This window comes from Cottoperca gobio, chromosome 12, assembly GCF_900634415.1.
Source record: "Cottoperca gobio chromosome 12, fCotGob3.1, whole genome shotgun sequence".
In the NCBI taxonomy this organism is placed as follows: Eukaryota; Metazoa; Chordata; class Actinopteri; order Perciformes; family Bovichtidae; genus Cottoperca; species Cottoperca gobio.
In genome coordinates this window covers 5,404,831-5,428,483 of record NC_041366.1, presented here as the reverse complement: position 1 = coordinate 5,428,483, position 23,653 = coordinate 5,404,831, and the positions used below count along the sequence as shown (strand labels likewise).

At 39.7% G+C, this 23,653-nt stretch overlaps 1 protein-coding gene across 6 annotated transcripts in view; it reads left to right on the top strand.

Annotated features, from left to right (window-relative positions):
* Positions 1-4,913: 4,913 nt before the first annotated feature.
* The window catches only part of arrdc1b (arrestin domain containing 1b), a 34,982-nt gene continuing 16,242 nt past the window's right edge, over positions 4,914-23,653 (top strand). For 3 of the 6 annotated variants that reach the window (XM_029444443.1, XM_029444442.1, XM_029444444.1), the window contains exons 1-2: positions 4,914-5,075; positions 20,945-21,055. In XM_029444443.1, the coding sequence (XP_029300303.1) occupies positions 4,958-5,075; positions 20,945-21,055 (229 nt within the window). In that variant the 5' untranslated portion in view covers positions 4,914-4,957. Of the gene's footprint in view, positions 5,076-6,278; positions 6,485-20,944; positions 21,056-23,653 lie in introns of those variants that run through there. The other 3 variants (XM_029444445.1, XM_029444447.1, XM_029444446.1) reach the window with 2 other exon arrangements.

Genomic DNA, 23,653 nt, shown 5'->3' with positions numbered 1-23,653 from the left:
AGTGAAAAAAAGTAAGCAAGAACATACAGTATAGCAGCTAAAGAGATAGGTATTTTATATGCTAGTTGTGGATTATTCTGACCCAAGAGGCCAAACAAACTATTATTGCAGCTTCAATTTTTCATTGAACCATTGTACAAATTATATTTCGCAATAAGGTCTTATAATCTTAAAGATCGTAGAGAGTGTGTGTGTGCGTGCATGCGTGTGTTCGCCCACATGCTGCTAATCCTCCATCGACCTCCTCCTCCTCACCTACATTTAGAGATAAAGCTTGTCTATTCTCATAGTTGTAAATAATTCCATTGCGGGACATGCGCTTGTGTTTGTCCCATTCAGAGAGCTGTAGTGTCAGAGGAAAGTTAGCGATCGGAAAGTTGTGTGTGGTTCACAGAACTGAGGGATGAGCATCCAGAGAAGTGAAGGAGTCATTGTGCCCTTGAGCAGGGCACATAACCTCCACTTGCTCCAGTGTAGCTGTTCTGTGGCCAACAGGTCAGACTGTGGTTGTGCTGGGCAGCTTCCAGGAGTGATTATGTGTAACTGAGTGTGAGCAGGATGTGTTCCACTGTTCTCTGTTCTGCTGTAAGGGGCTGCACTCTCATTAGAATTTTTCTGTGACTTTGTCCTTATCCTGTCCTCAGGACGACATTACTCTATCATATGTTTACAAATACTTGTTTGGTGCTATATTAATGCTCTGAATGCTCTATAGAACCTTTAGGCAGATTATGTGGGATTGTATTCATAGGAAAAGTTAGATTACAACTTCAGTCATATTATTGAACTTATTCAGTCACTTATTGATGCATGAACCTCCTGTCTTTGAAGTTCTAAAATGTTCATACTTTTAGTAAATAGACAACATTCATCCACAGACTGTCACTGCAGCAACCTTCCATATATCAACTGTTTATAATTTTTGTCTGATGACAGATACATTGAACAGGCCATCGATAAGCTAAGCAAAAGGCACCCCCAGCACATCCAAATGTATGACCCAAGCGGAGGGAAGGACAACATGAGGCGTCTCACAGGTCTCCATGAAACCGCCAGCATCCATGAGTTCTCTGCCGGAGTGGCCAACCGAGGAGCCAGCATCCGCATCCCTCGCCAGGTGGGTCAAGAGAAGAAAGGTTACTTCGAGGATCGTCGGCCTGCAGCAAACTGTGACCCGTACGCCGTGACAAAGATCATCGCAAGCACCTGCCTGCTTTATTCAGAAGACAAGGAAGAGAGCATGTAGGAGAGGTACTACTATGAAGTAACATATAAGAACATACATCTGAGTTTCACTCTTGAAAAATGTGAAGACATGTAGAATTCATATTTATTACTGTTTCTAAATTCGATCAATTGAGATACATTCCCATGTGCACAGACAGTACTGTAAATGTCCTTATTAATTATAAATTGATGAAATATGTTGCAAAGCTGCTCTGTCAGAAGTGGAAATAGCTTTTCTTTTCTTTTTGTTGAGCCTACATGCATATTACGCAGCATTATTATGAATCATTGTTTGTGTTGGATGAAGTGAAATAAAGACACAACGGTGCTGTACTTGTCTGTCTTGCTTTTTTTTTATTTCTATCTTCTTATTATGTCTGTACCGAATGTCATGTTTTTACATTCAAAGCTTCTATTGAGGTTTTTAAAATACAGCTCTGCATCGCTGCATTACGCAAAAAAAATGGGAAAACATTTTTCTTTGTTATTGTGGTTATAGAAATGTGATTTAAGCATTGAAGAAGAATATTTAATTAGATAAAAACAGGTGAATTTGGAAAATCTTTCTTTCTTTAATTAATTTTGAATTTCGGACTTTACAACACTCTGGAGTTATTGGAAATGTTTGGAAACAATCCTACGCAGCCACCACTGGAATCTAATTCTACCAATAGTTGCCTATAATAGCCTAATAATAATATTAGTGTAGCCAATTTTTTTATCTGCAACTGTGCAGAATGGGATTAAACAGAGTGAGTGACTTGCAAAAAGCTTTCGAATGTGAGCAGTATGAATGAAGCTTTGAAGTTTCAAACTATTTGATACAGCCATACTTATTATTGCATTCAAGATAATTCTCTATTTGATATCCTGCAAAATACCGACAATCATCTGGCAAAGCCCACTACAGTAGTGTTGCAGAATGAAAAGTGTCCACCAGGTGGAGCCACTGCTATAGTTCTCATCTCACTGTCTCAGCAGGTCTGTCCATTGAAGCAATTGTAATTCACCAGCCAGAGCCACCTGATGAGAGGTCAGAGTGTCACAGCAGAGCCGAGCCATCTGTGTGGCACTTTATGAACAATGATGGAGATGTGGTGTGGAATCATGGAGCACTAAACAACAAAAATAAAAACGTTTGCAGGCAGAAAAGACATGAATAAGGCTGTTTAGTCATTATTCTCTTCGCACTGGCAGCCTGATGCTCAGTGCACCTGACATATGGCGTTAGCATCTTATCCTGTTACTTCCCGACATACGATCCTCTCCCTTTTAGCGGCGCAGTGTCAAAATTAGTCATTATTCAAGCTGTTTGAGGGGAGGTTTTTGCAACATGCGTGAACAAAAAAAAGGGATCCTTAAGACCAGATCAGATGCCAGCGCATACTCTATTTCCATGGATACAGGCAGTAACTTGGCGACCGTGGTGTTTGACTGTTGTCATGGAAACATCCGTCTGACAGAGCATTTACCAGGAATATTAGCTGCCTGGTGAGATGAGGATAATTATTGTCCTCTCTGTGTGTTTGATGCCATTTGTTTGTCTTCTGGTAAACGTATTAAAGCTACATGATGCAACCTGTATGTGAAGATAGTACGGGCTCGCTGTGAGCTTTTTATTGCAGCACACCCAGCATAACTTTCACATCTGCTCCAGTCACCGATACAGCACATTCAGACAGGAAGTAGTCAGAGACAGGAAGTGCTTTCAGACACCGGAAGTATACTCAGAGATGGGAAATATATGAGCCCTGAGAAGTACTGTGAGACATTTTCATGCAAATTCATATTGTGTTTTAAGTATGTAGTGTGTAAGTTGAAAATGCCAGCATGCAGAATAAAATTATTCAAATTATTTTTTCAGTTAAAAAATGTTTCCATTCCTTTCACATACATTAAAAAAGGCAGTCAAATGCATTTGACAAATTAATATTTTCACTAAATAAATAAAGCACAAAAACAGTGGGTATAAATAAAAAATAAATGGTAAAAGTTAGATCAAAAATGAAAAAACATTTGTGTGTTGTGGTGTTGATGGACACCTTTGTCCCACGATGCAACAGTGCAAAATGGACACAGCCACGTTTTAACTAGTGATGCTCTCTGGAGCACACTTTGTACATTTCCCTGTTAAACCATTCAATGCTTTATAAACCGACAGTAATATTTTGAAGTCAACTTTTTTGACGGACAGGAAGCCATTGTAAAGACCTCAGAACTGGAGTGGTGTGATCCTCTCTCTTGGTGTTAGTGAGGACACGAGCAGCAGCGTTATCAATCAGTTGAAGCTGACTAATCAATTTTTTTGTGAGACCTGTAAAGACACCCTTACAGTAATCATATCTACTGAAGATAAATGCATTGACAAGTTTTTCCAAATCCTGCTGAGACATAATCCTTTAATTCTTGATATATTCTTAAAGTGGTAGTAGGCTGACTTTGTAATTGTTTTAATGTCACTGTTGAAATTCAGGTCTGAGTCCATGACTACACCAAGATTTCTGGTCTTGTCCGTGGTTTTTAACATTGCCAGCTGAGTGTGACTTTTAATTGTTCCTCCTTGGCTCTAAAAACAATTAGCTCAGTTTTATCTTTGTTTAATTGAAGACAATTCTGACACTTCCATTCATTGATTTGTTAAATGCACTTACTCAGTGCATGTATTGGATGTAAGCAGATGTTGTTGAAGACCTTAACAAGAGCAGTCTCAGTACTGTGGTGAGGTTGAAAGCCTGACTGGAAAACATCAAAACAGTTATTCAGAGCCAAGAAGTTGTTTATTTGTTGAAAAACCACTTTACTTAAAAATGTGTGGTTTGAAATGAGCCTATAGTTGTTTATAAGTGACTTGCCTAGATCGTTCTTTTTTAAGAGTTGCTTGATGACTGCAGGTTTTAGGGCCTCTGAGATACACCTGAGATAAGAGACGTGCCTACAATTTGTAGAAGATCTGAGGCCATGCAGATTGAAGCATATTTTAAAAAGTGTTGGTAGATATCAAGGCAGCAGGAGGAGGATTTTAGATGTTATATATTGTCCTCCAGGTTATTATAGTTGATTAGATAAAACATGAGCTCATGCTACCTCATAAGGGCTGGAAGTGCATCTATAATGCCACATCAGTGGGGAATGTACCTAATGTACAAACGTTTTCAGTAAATGTGAAGTAACGTTCTGGAAAGTACTGTAATGGTATTTTGGGTTCCTAATTCAATAATTAGTCATATTTATTTTATATATATATATATACAAACATTACAGAGATGTAGCCTGCTCAATACAGTGGTACAGCGAGACAATAAAATAATTTTAATAAATAAATAATAATAATATTAATAATAATAGAACAAAATCAAATTAACTTTTGTTATTTTGTATTTATGTATGTGCAATCTACCATATGTAGCCTAAGCAATACGTTTACAATGAATTCAATGTTTTATTTATCAAGTTCAAAATAGGCTATATAATGACATTTATACACTCAATGTAGATTCTTCATTCATCATATGTATTGGTGTTAAAGATTCTGGTTCATTGCAAAAATCAAAAAGTTAAAAATCTAAGAATTTTTAAAATATTGTTATCATCCCTGCCATTACTTTCAATGGGTCGTCAAAGTGACGTCACTGGTCTCGTTAAGGGGGGGCTCGCGGCAGCAGGTGGGAGCGCAGCCTCCTCGCTGCTTTCAGAGACGCAGAGCGGCGGAGTAGCAGAGCGGAGCGGAGCCATGGGAAAGCTTCAAGAATTTGATATCACTTTTACCAATAACAAGGTGGTTTACGGTCCGGGAGAGTCCATTAGCGGAACCGTGAAAATACGAACAGGCAACTCGCTGCAGTATAAAGGTAGGCTTTCCTTCAACATGTTTATTCAACAGAGGGAGAGGAACAATGTTGCCAGCGTGTCTATCACCCACTGCCTGGCTCAGTGAAGCGCGCGGCGAAGGCTCGATGTAAATAAACTTTATTTAAACCTATGGACACGAGGAAGAATAGAGAGCTAAATACCAGCGTGTGGTTGTTTCTCAGCCAGCTTTAGTGGCTCATCTTTAGGACTGTGAACATGGAGAAAAAAAATTGGTGCGGACATCACGGATTTTGGTGGTGCTGCGCTGGGAGTGGACGGAGCGTTTCCACCCTCCACAAGACACGAGCAGCCGCCGCGAACTCTGTTGTTAGCTTGGTGCTGCTGAGTAGTCAGGTCGTTTGAAACCCACATCCTGGACCACATCCTGCTTGTTACAACATGTTGCTTCCATGTTTTGTTTTTTTGCAATTGTTTTGGGATGTTGTTGAGAAGCATTAAAAAACCAGAACAACAAGAGTTTGACACTTTATTATAGCCTACTTTATTAAAACCGTATTTCTCATCAGAGGTTTATTCATATGGTATGGAAGGACATTCAAAACTTCTAATGCCAACATCAAACTTGTGGGAGTAGCTAGTAATGAAGGATAAAGAAGGTTAGCAAGGTGGAGAGCAGCCTTTGGAGTTGCCATGGAGGTACACAAAGAATCTATTGTATGCAAGCAATCCTAGTGGGGATTCTTGTCTGATAATAGAGCTGCTATCAACTTTAACTAAAGCTCATTTTCAAAGGGAGTCTGGAACACAGGTATGTTAATTGACTTGGACGGTAAATAAAGAGGGCTCCTGGAAAGTGGAATATTGGTCAGGTGATTTTTGGCAACAAATGTTTCCTCATCAGGATCTCACAAAAGTGCCAAACTGCAGTGACAGACAGACAGTAGTTGTAGGGAATGTACAACGCTGATACGACAATGAGACCATTTTAAATTTCTTTCATTTTAAATGTGAGAAGAAATTACATATTTATTACAGTTGCAAAAAAACAGACACCTGTTTTCTTTAATAAAAAGACACAGTTCTTGTGGATCAAAATTAAAAATACAATTTGTCCTAAATTTCATATTTTTAAGAAATATATTGTATGAAATGTAGGTTTTTGTGAAGTTATTCGCCAGCATTTTCTACCTACCTGTACCTGTATGTTAGGCATAGTGAGATTAATTTGCTCTAATGCACAGGCTGACCTGAAGCAGATGGCGTTCATCAGAGGTCAGAACTCCTACTGAGCTCTGATGCCCTGTAAGGCCACCCGGCTGCGGCGAGCCTGTACCTGACACCAGGCGTTTATTACCAAATTAAACCATGCAGCGGTGACTGCTGTGGTGAATGTGAGCCATCCCTGGAGCGTACAGGCAGCTACTCCAAGTGAAGTGAACCCCTCAATGCAAGTATTTTAAGATGTTAAAAGGGCATATGGAGAGATTTTGTTTTTGAGTGAGGATTTGCATCTGCTGCACGTACCTGAATAGTATCTGTTGCATTTACTGGTGTTCCTCCAGTTTAATTTCTCTGTAAATCTAAATTTCACACCTGCAACAAAGTGTGAAAAAGCACAATGTTTATCTGACAAATGTCACAATTGATAAAAAATGCTGATACTAAATCCAATATTTCAAAGAAAAGATGCTTGTAAATGTGGACGAAGACATAGCTAAATCAAACCACAATTTAAGAGGAATCAAACAATTGACATTAATTATCTGTGCTGCTGCCTATGGCAGCCATTTGTTTTACCCTTTAAATATTTTTTGCATATTTATTACATTGTTGGATTGCAAGACTGCTTTGATAGACATTATATTTTTATATTTTGACATGTGTGCTCTTCTGTGCATTTATTATTTTCATGACAAGAGTTTAACCTAAAATGTTAAAACATTTTCAACCAATTTTCTTGTCTCAAAAATCACAAGAAAACTCCAAAGCACTCCCTTTTAAACAACTAAAATGCCTTTATTGTGATGGCATAGTCATGTTACACCTAAAAACACTGACACATTTGGGCAAAACTCCATGATGAAGGCTTGATAATTGTTTAAAAGAGAGTGCCTTGGAGTTGCCTTGTGTCTACATGTATCCTTATCCAAAGAGCAGTCCAGAAAGCGCTCCTTCCCAAACAATTATTTTTAACTTTTCTTGACTAAATTCGATTTGAAGGTAGTAAAAGTTGAGTTCTCCCTTTCTGTCTCAGTCAACCACAACATAGTGTTCATGTCATGGCATGCTGTCACGTGTGGACCACAGTGCCGCATGGGAGGGTCTTTTTCTAGTGTTTGTTATTTCTGCAATTTTTCTGTTACAGCATAAACCAATGATTGTCTTGTCCTCCAACATATTTTCAATGACACTAAAGCTTACCAGTAAAAGTGTGTTTCAAGAGGTGATGTATAAGGTGGTGTTGTTTTAGCTAGCTGACTATAAGTCCCTCAGTCAGAGTCCTCCACTCACTTCTGGGCTAAGCTACTCCAACTGAGGAGACTTGGGCTCCATGTCGGGCTTTCAGCCTGTCCGTTAATGTACTGTTAATGCCGAGGCTGCATTATGTGTCCACTGACATCACCCCTCTCAACCGCCGCTGATGATTCCATCAATCAGACGGCATGAATCATGCTGAAACAGGAAAATGTGTGAGTGTCTGCTTTGTCCGAGAAGGAGAATTTCCTGTTTTTGTGTCTTCTTGAGAAAAGAATACAGAGGAGTTGTTGTTTGTTACTCTACTTCATCTAGTTCATTTTCTGCATATTTTTGATGACCAATGTTGCATTAAGTCAGATGATGAGACACGGGTAATAATTATTGAGAAACCATTTGCATGGAATCGCAATAATGATGCAGATTTAAGAGTGGGATACACTTATGTAAATGGCCTTTAAATAGCGCCTTTCTCGTCTTTCTAGTTTAGTCTGACCACACAAAGCACATTTACATTACATGGCAACGACTAACCTTTAAGTCCATTAAGGATTAATGGACAACCTCCTCTACCTCCCGAGCAACAGCTGATAACTGTCATGGTTGTCCATCCCGATTATTTAAGTAAGCAGAGTCGTAATTCTCCTGGTCCGTTGAAGTCAGTGTTCATGACATGACATTTGGTTTTAAAAGGTTTATTTCCTCCCAGAAATGTGCACGGCCCCCATGAAAAGCTGAATGCGCTCTCAGATATTGTAACAAAGAGCAGCACTGGTTTTCAGGGCAGGACCACCTGCATGGTACCTAAGTGGGCTCTAAAGTTTTGTTTTATGTCCTTTTGAGTGTGTGTGTCTGGGCTAAACGACATAGTATCCATTATCTGGATTGTTGCACCATATGAGCTGTATATGGATCCATTTTAGTGTTTTTTTTACATTGCATTGTGAGTTAGGTGTGTACAGTTACCAAGTCGTATCATGAAATACATACAGAGGGATATTAATAAAGAGACAAAGTCCATACAAGTTCTCTGGGACGACTATTGTAGAGGCCAAATTTGCTGCCTGTATTATTGATGATGGAGACCATTAAAGAGCGTTTGTATTGATTAGCTTTCTCACAAAGACGGTCGTTAAAGCACAGTCAGCATGCATGTATGAAAGTACATAAATGAGCAACCAGTTAGGGCTGGGCCATATGGAGAAAATCAAATATCACGATCATTTTTACCAAATACCTGGATATCAATATTGCGACAATATTGTTGGGTTGGTGCTTTCACAAAATATTTACACAATAAGATTTTTGATAAATAAACATCAGTATTGTGTGTATATAATGACTGGATGAAGGTTGTAATAAAACAGCGAGAACAGTCTGCTAAGTTCAGAAAAGGACATCACTTTACTGCAATGCAGCCTTTAAAATCCGGGAAAGACAACACTTATGCCATATTACGATATTCAAAATCTAAGATGATATCTAGTCTGTAATATCAATAATGTTCTGCTCTACATGCAGTATACACAACTTGCACGTAATGTTGAACATGCACCACTTCCCTGAAACCTTTAATACTAGAAATTCTTTCTATATGATTCCGACTTTGATAATCCTTTGACTTTTCCTCTAACTCGCACAACCATGAGGTTGACATTTGTGCTTTGGAGTGAGATGTCGCAACAGCTATTGGACATCTTTTCAGATAGCGCCATCATCAGGTCAAACTTTTCAATTTGTCCAATACTTTGGTTTATGGCCAAATGTCTGCAAAACTAATAACAGGTATTTTTTCAGAACTATGCAATATCAACAGTCTCTTTGGTTATAGTGTTGTTAAAAAATCAGCTCAGTATCAGTCCTGTTTTAGAACTTAATACATATGACGTCCTCTACATACATCTTCTGTTGATTTGTGGTAATGACAGAAAGAAGTTGATGGTGAGTTATAGATTTGAGGTAGTGGGCGTAGCCAGCCTGTCTGTTTGGTTTAGTGTCTCCACTTGTGTCTTGGTTGGCCTCCCTGCACTTAGCAGCATGTATAGTCACCTGATACACCAGATTTTGCCGTTTTTACTCAGTGGCTCAGCCTGCATGGACATTTTATCTCACGTGGGACATACCTTTATTGACAGTTTACTTCAGGCTCCAACTCCAAAGACTAAAACATTTAGTCCTGGTGACTGCGTTCCAGTGAAAATTAAGCACGTTTTGGAGCGGCAAATTTAACAGGAACAAATCACCTTAGGTGGAAGTCCACTTGATCTGACTCCCTGCCTGTTTGTGGTCTCATTTATCTTTATCTCCTGTGTATATCTGAGTAGACTTTAAAAACAGCTATGTGTGTAAATGAGACCTTTTTTAGATGTGTAGCTCTTTTGTCTCACCGGTGACAGTATCTCCACTTAGCTTTCAGCCAAACATCAACACAAACATTCACTGTAACCCAATCAGCATCTGTGGTGATACAAACCACCGGCTTTATGTCAACAAGACTAGACGTCCCCTCGGGTTCACACAAAGCCAGACTCAGGCATGTGTACACACGCACACACACACACACACGCACACGCACACGCACACACGCACGCACACACACACGCACACAGATTTATGCTGTTTCAGAAGTTTATTCAACTCTGTTTTGACTTGAGCTGATCTCCTTAAGGCTAACAATGTGGCCAAAGGTAGCTCGTGAAATTGACACGGCATAAATTAATGAATACAGTGATACAGTATCTTTTTTTCTGCATCATGAAGATATCCCTGCAGGGTTATCTGTGGGACCGTCTGGTCTGGACAACGGGGCCTGAGTACATCATGACATCACTGCCCTGAGGGCGAATGATGAGATGTCTGTATGAAAAGCTGCACTGAAACCAATCAACACATTTTACACATCAGCCTTTATGTAAATTATAGGAATAGAATGAATAATATAACAAAAGTCTATTGTTTTAAATGTGTCCATGGCTGGTATTTTACTACTGCTACTGCTGCTACTAATACCACTGGTGCAACCGCTACTACTACTACAACTCATACTACTATTGCAACTGCTACTACTGCAAATACTACTATTACTACTACTATGACTATAAATCACATGTTTCATCACAGTACGATATTATCTCAATTCTTTGGAGAACAATATATTATTTGCTCAAATCGCAAAGTCGGCCATGCTACGATTTCAATTTGATTCAATTCAGGGCCCTGCGATCTTTATGGACGATATCATATGCCTGTTTAACACAATCAGTTATATCAGTTATATCGAGACATTTAAATAGACTTCCTGTTGTGAACTATAAAGTGTTCAAAATCCATATCTTCAACTGCTACTACTGCTGTTAATACAAAGTGTTACTGCTACTAATGTTAGCACTACTAGTGATAGTAGTGAGTTAATAACATGTTGTAATACAATTTAAAAGGTGCAGTAAACAAACAGACAAAGTGTAAAGTCTTTAAGGTTTTCTTGGGAGTTCTTCCTTGTTCTGATAAGTTTGGTTTCATAGGCTGCTATGATGTTTCAGCATACTTCATTTTGTGATTAATACTGCTTAATTCAATTGTTTTGAAAGTTCTCGTTGTTTGTCTTCTGTTTGTATTATCCTTTGAGACTTGCTTCCTATAAAGCTTCATACTGTATGTATACATAATCTTGAACTGAAGAAGAAATTATTTTTAAGCCCTCTGACTTTGGTGTCTTTTGTTCTGAAATTAGGGCCGTGACACATGATTACTCAGTGAGAATAACAGTGACTCAGACCGACTCCCTTCTCTCTGCTACCATTCGTTGTGGGCGGGTGGCATTGATCTACATGTACAGTACTTCATCAGTCAGTGTACTGTGCCCAATAAAAGTGGTCCTGTCAGCTGGAGCCCTAGGCCCTTGGCTCCCTCTCCCCTCGGACTTAGTCATGTTAATAATAACTATCCCCTGACCTTTATAACCAGCACCCTGCCTAACCCCACGGCTGGTTATTTAGGTCTATCATAATGGATTCTGTGCTCATTCCCCCTGATGAGCACAGACACACCCCTGATAACTCCCCCCTCTTCCTCTTTCGATAAAGCTGTCCCACTTCCTAAGCTTTGTACAATGCAGAGAGGATGTAACTCTTCTGTGGAAGTGGAACAAAACATTAACAAAGACACTAAAGATAGAAGTGTTCTATCTCAGCTGGGAGATAATAAGTTTCTGGTTGAACTGGTGTGTTGTGAAATGTTACGTGATGTGGTCATGAAGACCCACATAGTAAATCAATAATCTCAGTCCAACCTTAATTAAAAAATGCATGGATCAATATTTCTATATTAACAATGAATCAAAACACTGTATCTGATGTGAAGGCAGTCACACGCTGGCAGATGAACCCAGAGAACTCTGAAGCCTTTAGCCTCATGGTTTTGATTTTAAGATACATTTATTGTGAATAGGGCTGTGTGTTGGCAAGAATCATGCGTTAAGTATCATCATACAGGGGTTACCATTTCTAGCGTCGGTATACTGTGCAACACTAGTGACTAGCTAGTGAAAAAAAGTAAGCAAGAACATACAGTATAGCAGCTAAAGAGATAGGTATTTTATATGCTAGTTGTGGATTATTCTGACCCAAGAGGCCAAACAAACTATTATTGCAGCTAATTTTTCATTGAACCATTGTACAAATTATATTTCGCAATAAGGTCTTATAATCTTAAAGATCGTAGAGAGTGTGTGTGTGCGTGCATACGTGTGTTCGTCCACATGCTGCTAATCCTCCATCGACCTCCTCCTCCTCACCTACATTTAGAGATAAAGCTTGTCTATTCTCATAGTTGTAAATAATTCCATTGCGGGACATGCGCTTGTGTTTGTCCCATTCAGAGAGCTGTAGTGTCAGAGGAAAGTTAGCGATCGGAAAGTTGTGTGTGGTTCACAGAACTGAGGGATGAGCATCCAGAGAAGTGAAGGAGTCATTGTGCCCTTGAGCAGGGCACATAACCTCCACTTGCTCCAGTGTAGCTGTTCTGTGGCCAACAGGTCAGACTGTGGTTGTGCTGGGCAGCTTCCAGGAGTGGTTATATGTAACTGAGTGTGAGCAGGATGTGTTCCACTGTTCTCTACACACTGTAGTTAAAAACATTTAATAAACACGTTTTGTCATAATAATGGGAACTATATAATACATGCAACACAATGTACATAATTATATAAAGTATAAGACTGGGACATAATTAATTGATTGGTCAATCAGCAGAATATTATATTAGAATATTTTTTTCTCTGGTTCCAGTTGTTCCTTCTGTGTTGTAAAGGTCCCTCAATGTGTTTGTCCATATCACACGTGTTAGCGCCATGTGCTTCTCCATAACAACAGCTGTGACTGGGAGCTGCTTGTTCACAAAGTTTAGCTCATCATAACGGTTGATGTGTCCCAAGTCTTTGGGTGGTACTGACGAGTCAAAGATTCAACGACAGCAGTTTGAACACACCCTCATCATAAAATCAGCTGGGACTTAACTTTGGCTGTTACTGTACTTGAGAGGCAGTGAGCAGAGGTCTGAAGGTCACTGCTGGGCTGATACTAAATGACTAATCACATGATCAAAGATCAATGATCAAACTGTTGTTTGCACCAGAGTAAATATCTCTACTGCAAGTCTGTGGCTGGACACAACACAGCAATACATGTAGCTGTAGTAGATGATATCTACATGATTGAACACTTTCAAAATGAAATGTATATGGATGCACAAAGAGTTGACGAACTCTGACTAAACTTTGATCTTTGACTCAGTAACAGTAACATCTGGTTGTCTTAACTGTCATGGTTACGCCCACTTCTGTTTTACTTGTTGCCTCAGTTTCCCTCCTGATTTCAGCATCTTGATCTTAAAATTATGTTTTTAAAGAAGTACTTTGATTGTAGACAGGTTCTGAAACAAGCTGCTTTGTATCTGAGATTAGGTCAAACAAGACATCACTGGTTGTCGCAAGGTTGAATCCAAATGCTTAAATGTAGTCTCTCTGTTGTCACTGAGACCAAAAGTGATGCTAAGCTGGTGGGGACGCAGTGTTTACACATGTTAATTCATAAGTAACCCTTAAACAAACACCAAGACAATAGAAGAAATATCCAGAGAATGAAATGATGACTTTGCTGCTACATGTGGTATGACTAACACCTGGTGATAATCCAGCTGCTAAATGTTGAGTAACTTGTATTGTTGTCCTGAAAGATTGAATCCAAAGTAAGTGTGTGTGTCTCCTTCAGTCATGATGTCTGTCTGGATTCAAGGCTAAAGCAGTGAAATATGGAAATGTCGGGCTGTGATGCGTAGCGTGAGAGCAAGTGTTCAGACTGCAGATTACACGTCGGCTGGTTGTTTTATGATGTAACTTCTGCAGGGATAAGCCTCTTACAACTGCATGCAAACATACGCAGGGATTTGTGTGTTACTGTACATGCAGATGTGTATGCACCTAAACTTAAACACATGCAAACATCATGAACTGATCTGACTGTGCAAAACTCTTCATGAGCTTGTCCATGATTGAATGTTTACAGATTACTTTCCAAGCAGAGTGTGCCATTATTATTACAGCAAAGAAGAGAACAGTAGTGATGAGAACTAGTTTGACTTGACCAGCGTCATACATTATGAACACCATTCTTACAAAATGTATTCCCACATTTGGTGTATTAATGATGATGTGGAGAGTGCTGGTTGAGCCAAGTATTTTTTCAATCAAAAATGCTGTTTTCAGCCTCTCAAATATGAATATTTATATGTTTTACATCACATCAAAGTGAATATTTTTGGATTTGGGATTTACAAAGCAAGACATTTAAAGACCCCATCTTGGGCTTGGAGAAACTTTCTGACAGTTTATTGACCAAACGATTGATTAATCTAGAAAACATTGGCAGATTAATCGATTATAAATATAATCATTAGTGCAGCCCTAACATGACACACATCATTTCCATAATCATCAAACTATTCAGTGACCTTTGTGTCCTTTATAGAACAAACTAAGAATTTAAGATTTTTTCTTTTAATCTGTACATTCTCAAGTTTGCAGGTGAGATACCGCTTAGGATGTTGGGTAGCAATGTAAGCAGAGTTTACAAGTCACAGATCCTGATCCTGTTTGACTGCTGGAACCTTTCCAGCAACCTTTTTGGAAAACCTTTTTTTTGGAGGTACATTTTATATTCAAACGTCACAGTTGCACAACAGCACAACATGGTAACTATAAGTCATCATATCATGCAAAAGTCTCAAACTGTTGTCTGAAGAGTTGACTTGCCCAATCTTTATGCTTCTTGAATCTTCCTGCACAAATTCACTAAATTAACGTTTTAGAGGCTGAGTGTAGTTTCTGAAATGTGTTCCTGTGGCTTCTTAGTTTCTGAGACTCTAATAGAGGGCATTAAGCCGTGCATTACTTGTATCTTCCTTCCACTGAAGCGGCTCTCAATGCAGCGTTTCTGCCTGTTAGTGATCTAACAGAGAGGTAACTCATGTATGAACGAACAACGCAGGCTCTGTTCTGCTGCAGGGGATTCCCTTACAGCCAGGAGTTATAGATCCCAGGATCAGGTGGCCGTGTTTGACATGTCTCACTGAGAAGCATTAGAAAGGAGACGAGGGAGGGACATGTTGGAAAAGAGAGAAGGACTAATTGTTTGCAGCGCTTAAAGATTTAATGAAGGTAGTAAGTGTTGCATCGGATTACTCGGCTGTCCTGTGGTACAGAGTGAAGGCTGTGAACACTGTGGTTTGTGGAATATACTATATATATTTAAAACAAAAGGTTTTAGAAATATTCAAAGAAGAGTGGTTTCTGGCGCATTTTCTTCTCTGTCCTTCACAGCTTTTGTTAATGTATCAATAAAAAGAATGTACCTCAAAACTCCCCCAGAAAACTACCTCTGACCTCGCTGGTCAAATTAGTTTTGCAGAGACATGACAAAACAAAATGTAATTCATCTTTGTGAAGTATCATTCTGTCGGAATCTCTCCGTGAAGCATGCAAGAATGGTCTTTTCATCAAAACTGCACCAGCAGGGCCTGAAAAATACAATCACATTTATTGTTTATAGTTTAACCTTAACATGAGTGCCTAGATTTTGCCATCAGTGTGAGAAGTTTCATGTAAATTAGACGTACTGCATGTTTAGGAGCACCTCGGGTTTAAAATGTCGACCCCTCAGTTATAACAAACCCATCAGGTGAATTAATCTAAGTTTTTCATGCATTATCCCACTAAATTAAAGCCAACTGAACTGCTGCATCCCCTACATTTCCACAGACGCTTCATTTAAAGCAGTCCAGTCTTCACATAGACTCACTGCTTTGGGAATTCCCGTGCCTCGTTATGCTGGAATGTATATATGACGCCTGAGGAGCCTTTTAGTGCATGTTAGGAATGCTGATCAAGTTAAGTAATTTCAAACAGACTTTTCTAAACTGATTAACACTCCTGACCCACTTCAGGATGAAACCTTAATGTTCGTAAAGACGCAGTTCTTCTCTGGTGTGTTTTGTCTGGGAGGTTGGAGGGTTTCCTCATTCTGCTTTGTTCTTGTAAAGCTCAGACCTTAAACAAACTGAGGCTCAATTGTGCTTCCAGCCATCAGCTGAAACTCCGTGTAATCAGTGTAAATAAGGACGTGACATTATCAGCCCAGCTTCATGGTATGCTTCCCCACCAACCCCCAAGCTGACTCATTCTTTTCCATGTACTGATGCAACAAGAAGCAAACTCTAAATGCTTTTATCTCACAGACACAGTTCTGCCTTTTTTCTTGGAAAAGTTCAACAGTTGTTGAAGAAGCCATTTTTCTCACTCAATGTTTAGTACAGTTATGCGTGCCATTGTGCAAACATAAAAGAAACACAGTCATAAAATAAAGCTCCTCTTTGGAAAACCTGATGACACAACAAACAACATTAATGTATAACTGGCACATATTTCCAGGAAAGAACTGACAACATACATATTTTTTAAGATAGAAGGGATAGAAGAGAGTACAGATCTCCATCAAAGCCGTTTTAATAAGTGAAGAATAGGAGGATACGCAGTGAAGAAAATGACCCACTGGCTAATAAACTTGTGACAACACCAGGGTTACCCATTAAACTGGACATTTTACAAGAAAAGATATTTGTCGATGACGCTCTGAGCACTTACGTTGATCTTTAATTTTGAATGACAGTGTGGCCGGCTTGTCCAGTCAAGCTCTCGCTTCAGGGCCACAGGTTTCCATTGCCGCCCCTGCACCGCATCAGCTCCGACTGCTATGCTATAAAAAAAACGCAAAACGCAAAATGACAGTGACCAAATAATGTAATCGGTGTATGCCCGAACACCAGTAACACAAAGTGGAATGGTTTCAGATAAACAAACCAGCAAACCAACAACACATAACATCCTTGCCAGAGGTAATAAAAAGGATGACAATTTGAACAGATGTATTCTTGCACGTGCACACAGCAGTCATGTTTATGCAGATCTGGAGACGCTATGGATTCTCTCCTGGATCTGTCTGCTCACACAATCTAGTTCATAAAATCTAATGAGCAATAGCATCAGGATCATGTAAGCCTACAGACACTCTCATTGAACCATAGAGAGGATCTGGACACACTCCAGTGTGTTGGCAACAAATCCAGGCAGCTGCTGAGTCAGAGCACGCTGTGCTGCTGGCTTCCCTCTTACTACTGAGTGTCAGTCTCCCTCAGGCAGTGGTGTATTCTGTGGAGAGTTGGCTCCTGGCACAGATTCCTGTGCAGGCAGTAACAAGGTGGGATCCATAGCTGCTGTCTGTAGACAAGTTGGAAACTGCTTCAGAAAACCAAACCAAATCTTGTGAATTTGTTTGTAAAGGACTACTTGAAATGGGTATTGTAGATCACAGTTTTAGCACTATTTATTTCCTCAAATTGATTTAGAAACTGATTTTACTGGCACAGTTTGGGCCGCATTGTCCCAAAAAATAACTTACTCATATTGTTATTTGCATTTCACTGTGCTCCTGCCATCAGATCGGCTAAATACATTTCTGAAATTGCATAAAAAATGCTGTCCGAGTTGTCCTTATGCACTTTTTCATCCAACTGTCCTTATGCACATTTTCAATATTCGTAGCCTATATAAGCGAAAAGGCTTGGCTGAGGTGAAAAAGTTTCCCAATCGCCCAAGAAAAAAAGCTATCATGGCTGTTGAAAGCTGATTTAAAAAAATAAAATAAACAATGACATCTGCTTGAGTGTTTTCTAATGTAGATACACCAGCTATGTTTTGGTGCTACTCACTATTACATGACATCACTGGTTTGAGTTCTAAGTCATTCATTAACATAATAAATGCTATTCTATGTGGTAAGTAACAATACAATGCCATTTTGTATCGCTGCTACTGGTGTTCCATTAATTACATCATATTTTCTGTCCTATTAAGAATTATTCACACAACAGTAGCTGATATAGGTAGAACTGCATGGACATATAACTATACATGTGTAACTATGTAAGTAGTTCTCAATAAAGTGTCCATAATTGGGAAAGGGAAAGACTTTTATGTTTGATAAAAAATCTTCAGAATTCTTCAGCATGATGTTGCTTGAATAAGTTGGTTATGTATTATTTTGCAGTGCTACTGCCACCCCCGAAACATTGGCTTTTCAGATATTGGAAGTAGCTATAGAACTGGTTGGAATAGCAAGCATGAAATAGTTCCAAAGAGCAGTTAGATCCCTCTGCTATGTGGTCTACCGGCATGCTGCTGACTCATGACGAAGTATGCACATATGTAATCAGACGCAGTGTTTCCCCTACCATTGTCTTGGGGGGGGACCCCGCGTCCCCCCTGAAATTCAAGGTGTTTTTGTTTTTTTATATTCACAACTCACTTTTCACATTCAACAGGTGCTCTTCTATTAAATAAACTAAACGCTTATGTTATTTATCATTTTATCATGTTATTTGCACGTTTCAGTGTCTGCTGCGTTGCTTTGCGCATTCACATTCTCTCCTCTGCTCTGTTTTGCGAAGGGCGGGTCTTTGCTGACAACACGTGTGCACACAAAGGATAGGAGGGAACTACAAAGGTCTGCGCCACCACGGACCTCATCCAGCCCAGACAGCACCCCCCAAAGCAGGAAACCTAGGGGAAACACTGAGACGTTAACAATTGAATGGAATAGATCTGCCCCATTGTCACTATTTGGGCACAATACTGTTTAAGCTCAGAACGGTGTGACCCTAGTTTTGGGAATCTACTGCCCTCATGGTGTCCATGGTGAAATGCCACAACATATCATCTTTATGTCTGGATGTGCGTCTCATTAAACTCACTACTCCCAGTCCATCTGGCTCCATGTGTCTGTGGAGAGGCCGGCCCATTATTCAGCTGCAGACAGCCAGTCTCTCTGCCAAAGCAGCCCATCTCTTAGGACACAACTATTCACTATTCAGCTGTGCTGCAGCCGCTCTTCCTGCTGCTGCTGTTGCTGCCGGGGATATTAACGGATTACCCCTGCGCTGACCTTTTATGGGCTGAGCTCTTCACTTTTCCACATCAGACAGCTGTAAACAATATCTTGCTGCAGTAATGGCTTCCTTTTCTGTGTATATATATTTGTCTACTTCACACTTTCACTACTGTTGCTTCTGTAAAGTGTGATAACTCCAGAGAGCTCACAGGGTGTGTTAATGTGGAGTATAAAGGTAATATTCTCCATCATGAATGAGGCAGATGGCTGGAGAAGCAGATTGCAGGGTTTAGTTAATGACCAAATGAATGGACATTAGTCTGCATGGCTGAAGGGCACCACTCTGTTTTATGTTTTTGTGCTGTCGATTTTGGTTTTGGTTTTTACCTCTTCCCCTAAACTGTGCCAACAGTCATGCCGGTGTGTAGAGCCGAGCCATCTGCCTGTGTGTGTGTGTGTGTGTGTGTGTGTGTGTGTGTGTGTGTGTGTGTGTGTGTGTGTGTGTGTGTGTGTGTGTGTGTTCTGTGTTCTGTGTTCTGTGATGCCAGCACATGATCCTGTGTGTGTGTGTGTGTGTGTGTGTGTGTGTGTGTGTGTGTGTGTGTGTGTGTGTGTGTGTGTGTGTGTGTGTGTGTGTGTGTTCTGTGTTCTGTGTTCTGTGATGCCAGGACATGATCCTGTGTGTGTGTGTGAGCCTGTGATTGAGCAAACAGTCTGAGGCATGATATGTTTTACATCAGAGCCTGTGTTTAGGTTTATTTTATGACCTGCATATTTTCTTATTATACCAGAATTCTTATCTCTGCTTGTGTTGGACCATTTTTGGGAATGTTGCAAATCATTGGGCAAACCAAACATTGGATTTATAGGATGTTTGCATCAATGTAATAAAGTACTTTAATTAGTGCTAACATATGTTTAGCCTTCTAGCCGCAGGGCTCTAGGGATGGCAATGTCATTCACCACTTTGTTCCAGACTGAAATATCTCTACAACTATAACTAAACCACTAGCAGGTTTACCTTTTTGTTATTTCCAAATACCTGCAAAAAGACATCAGCCTCCTCTATACTAGTGCTAGTTGGCACATATTTGCATGCTAACAGGCTAAACTAAGATGGTGAACATGGTTAAAAAAGTCACCTGATAAACAAAATAATGAAAAAAAAGGAGAGACATTTATATGTCACATTAGGGCAACCAACAAAACATTTGGAACGATACTTAGCCCTATCCATTTATCTATCTATCTGTCTGTCTGTGTGTCTGTCTGACTGTGTGTCTGTGTCTGCCTGCTTATCAGAATACTGAGATAATACTGAGGCTGGCCTATCTTTCTGTTTAATCCTCTGGCTTCTGTCAGTGTGCACGTGTGTGTGTGTGGGGGGGGGGGGGGGGGTGCGTGCGTGTGTGTATTATCTGAGAGATTTCATTTCCTCACAGACAGATCACCACAAAGACAAAAGAGACAGAGAAATTTTCAATTTCAAAGCTTCAAACTTATATAATCACACAGCCACTGATTGATGCTGTATGTCATTGATAACCCGATGAGGCTTTACCGTCCAGGGGCAGCGGTGTTGATATCCTCATACAGTCTTTTCTGACTCCATTTATTGTTCTATTATATCACATTTGAGTTGTATAACATTTTGTTTCTCTTTTGGATTTTATTAGCTTATTAGTTTTTTCAAATAAATGTTGTCAAAAAAAAAAGAAACAGCTGTGTGTAAATAAAGCTCAGCTTTATTTAACCTGTTGGACCATCCCAAGCATCATCATCGCTACAGTAAAACGCAGGTGTAGCATGACTCTGCAGGTACCGAACAATCAGTGCTATAATCCAAAGCATTTACTGCTTTAGTTTCACAACAGCTCACTGATAACATGTAACGGACCAAACAGTGCAGTGACTGATTTTCTCTCCTCTCTCCACAGCCATCAAGGTATACTGTCAGGGCTCATGTGGGATCTCCAACAAAATGAACGACGCCGTATGGACTCTGGAGGAGCAGTACTTCAACAGCACATTGTCTGTTGCCGACAAAGGTGATGACAGAAACAGTTTGATGATTGCCCATTTGGTGCATAAACAATTTCCAATTGCAAAAATTGTTCTAACTTTCCAGGCAGCTGTTGAACTTCCTTCATATGTGTCCACACTATGAAGAAACTTTAACCCTCTGAACACCAAGCAGTTTCCCGGCATGTTTTGCTCCTGTCACATTTTACAGACCGTGGCCTCAATTTTCACTACAATAAATAAGTCCTGCACTTCTATGGAAACAGCACAATCATGGCTAAAAGTAGGGAGAACTCAAAAATGCCACAAATCATAAACACATAGAAAAAACGCAAGTACAATTTTTGGGATAATTTATCTTACAAAAAATGGAATCTATATATGTATTAAAAAAATCCAATAATTTTCTAAATTAGTTTTGGTTATCTTTTAAGGACCATTGGAAATTTGAGATTCTGACGATAATTTCTGTTTTTATTTTCTGGCATTGAGGGAAAACATGTCTTTTAAACCCGTCTGCGGGTTAGGGGGTTTGACATGCTACTTAGTAGATAATCCATCTGATGTGTACTACAGTGTGTGGAAACAAATGGCTGCCAAGAAGTTAAGGAAAACTGGTCTAAACATGTAAAACTGGTATGATTCTTTAACAGCACATCACCTTCATATGCATGTGACTGTGCAGATGCTCAGCTTACATCCTATATAAACCAAACCCTTTGATCCCTCTCCTCTGACATCACTGAAATGTCAGAAGCTCCTGTCGTAACACTGTATGACGTGACTGAAGCCTCCTGCCTTTTGCTTCATTTGGTTTATGGGAAATCTGCTGCAACAGGCTTAATCTCACAAAGGCAGCAAAAGGTTTTTGCAGGCATGTAGAGAGGAGTTAAAGCCTCAATCAGTCAGAGTAGCAGTCCCCTGTAGTCATGTTCCAGCCGGCCTCTCTGCATGCTGCCTCTCTGACGTGAGACGTGGTCGTCAGTGTCTGGCTGTGTCTGATCAGAAGGTTGGACATCCTCCACAGAGGACAGTGTTTCACTGGACACATCCTGCCCTGCTTCACTGGCGCCCTGCTCACCCGCGGAAATGAAGGCTTATCGGACCTTTTGTTGTGAGCGTGATCTTCCATCTTTTGTATTTGTTGCCCATACCGCCCACAGCCAGAAGGTGAAATGTGCCATGCATGCAAGAAATGTGTTGTAAATGCAAATCGCACTGTGGGACTTAATGGCATTCATTAGAGCATGTAATCCATGATGGTTAAAACACCAAGAGGCAGTTCAATGTTTAACTCTCAGGACTGTGTGCTTCCACATGTTGCATACACCAGTCTATAGACATTGTACGAAACAAAAGGGTATTGGTTAATTCTACTTCGTAACTCTGCTTGGTATCTGCTATTATCTTGAATAAATAGTTTGTGCTCTGGCCCGTTTCAAGATAAACTAGCAGGGAGTTACACCTGCTGAAACACAAATAAGATTCTGAAGCTGAAACTGAAGATATTTTGCGTTAGAAATACTACAATATATACAGTATTTAGTATAGTGTTACAGTATTATAATTGTTCTTATTCTAAAATCCAGAACTTCCTTCTCTCTGTTCCATTTTACATTATTTGTATGAACCTCAGTGATTTGAACACCGAGGTCATTATTACAACAAAGAAATGATTGTACCGTTTGTCTCGATTTCGCCCCAGTTGATGTGAATGAAAGCAGGACTTTTAGAACTGTCACATGTCAAACAGGGAAGTGAAAATTAGGCTTCGAAGCAGTCTCCGATTACTCAAACTGAGCCAACAGACAGGCACAAACATGAGCACACCCGTCTCACACGCCAACAGGAGCTGTGGTCTGAATGGTGCATGGATACAGGTCTTGTGTAACTATTTAGCAAAGAAAGGCTTATACATTATCTTCAGGATGCCAAATGGTCATTATGAATAAATATAGTAAACAGCCGCAAGTCAAGGTAAAAACATTTATTTTATAGGACACACTTACTGAATATGAATCATATGAAAACATAAAAGCTGGCTGGGTATCAAACCTTACATCACTTCATTTGATACAGATCTTAATATGTTCATAGCACCGAGTGTTGAAAGCTGGCAGTCAGTTGAGTCACATTTGTTGTCTTGTTTACTGATGATACTTATGATCAGATATTTCAGGACAATTGCCAGTTTTAGAGTAATTTATTAAGGCAAAGTTATTGTACAGCTGTGTGTAGGAAACATCTACATGATCGCTTCTCCTTCGTAAAATACAAAAATGAACTTCTTTATGTTTCTCAAAGTTAAGTACCGAAACTCGGTTATTGTTCTGTTGCTACTCACACAAACTGTGGCGAGAACCAAACTGAAACAAAAAGGATCACCAGTCTTTAAGACTGAGTGGTGTGCAAAAACATTTTAGTATTAAGTATTAAGAAATAATACAATTAATGAAACTAAATAATTACTACCATACTGTATATACCACATATTCAGTATCCTTGAAGCCAGAGGGAAAACTCTTTCCACATCTCAGCACACACAGAGTACACTGTAAAACACCAGGCACACACACACACACTCCAAACTGAGGAGGACATAAATAATTCATTACACACCCTCC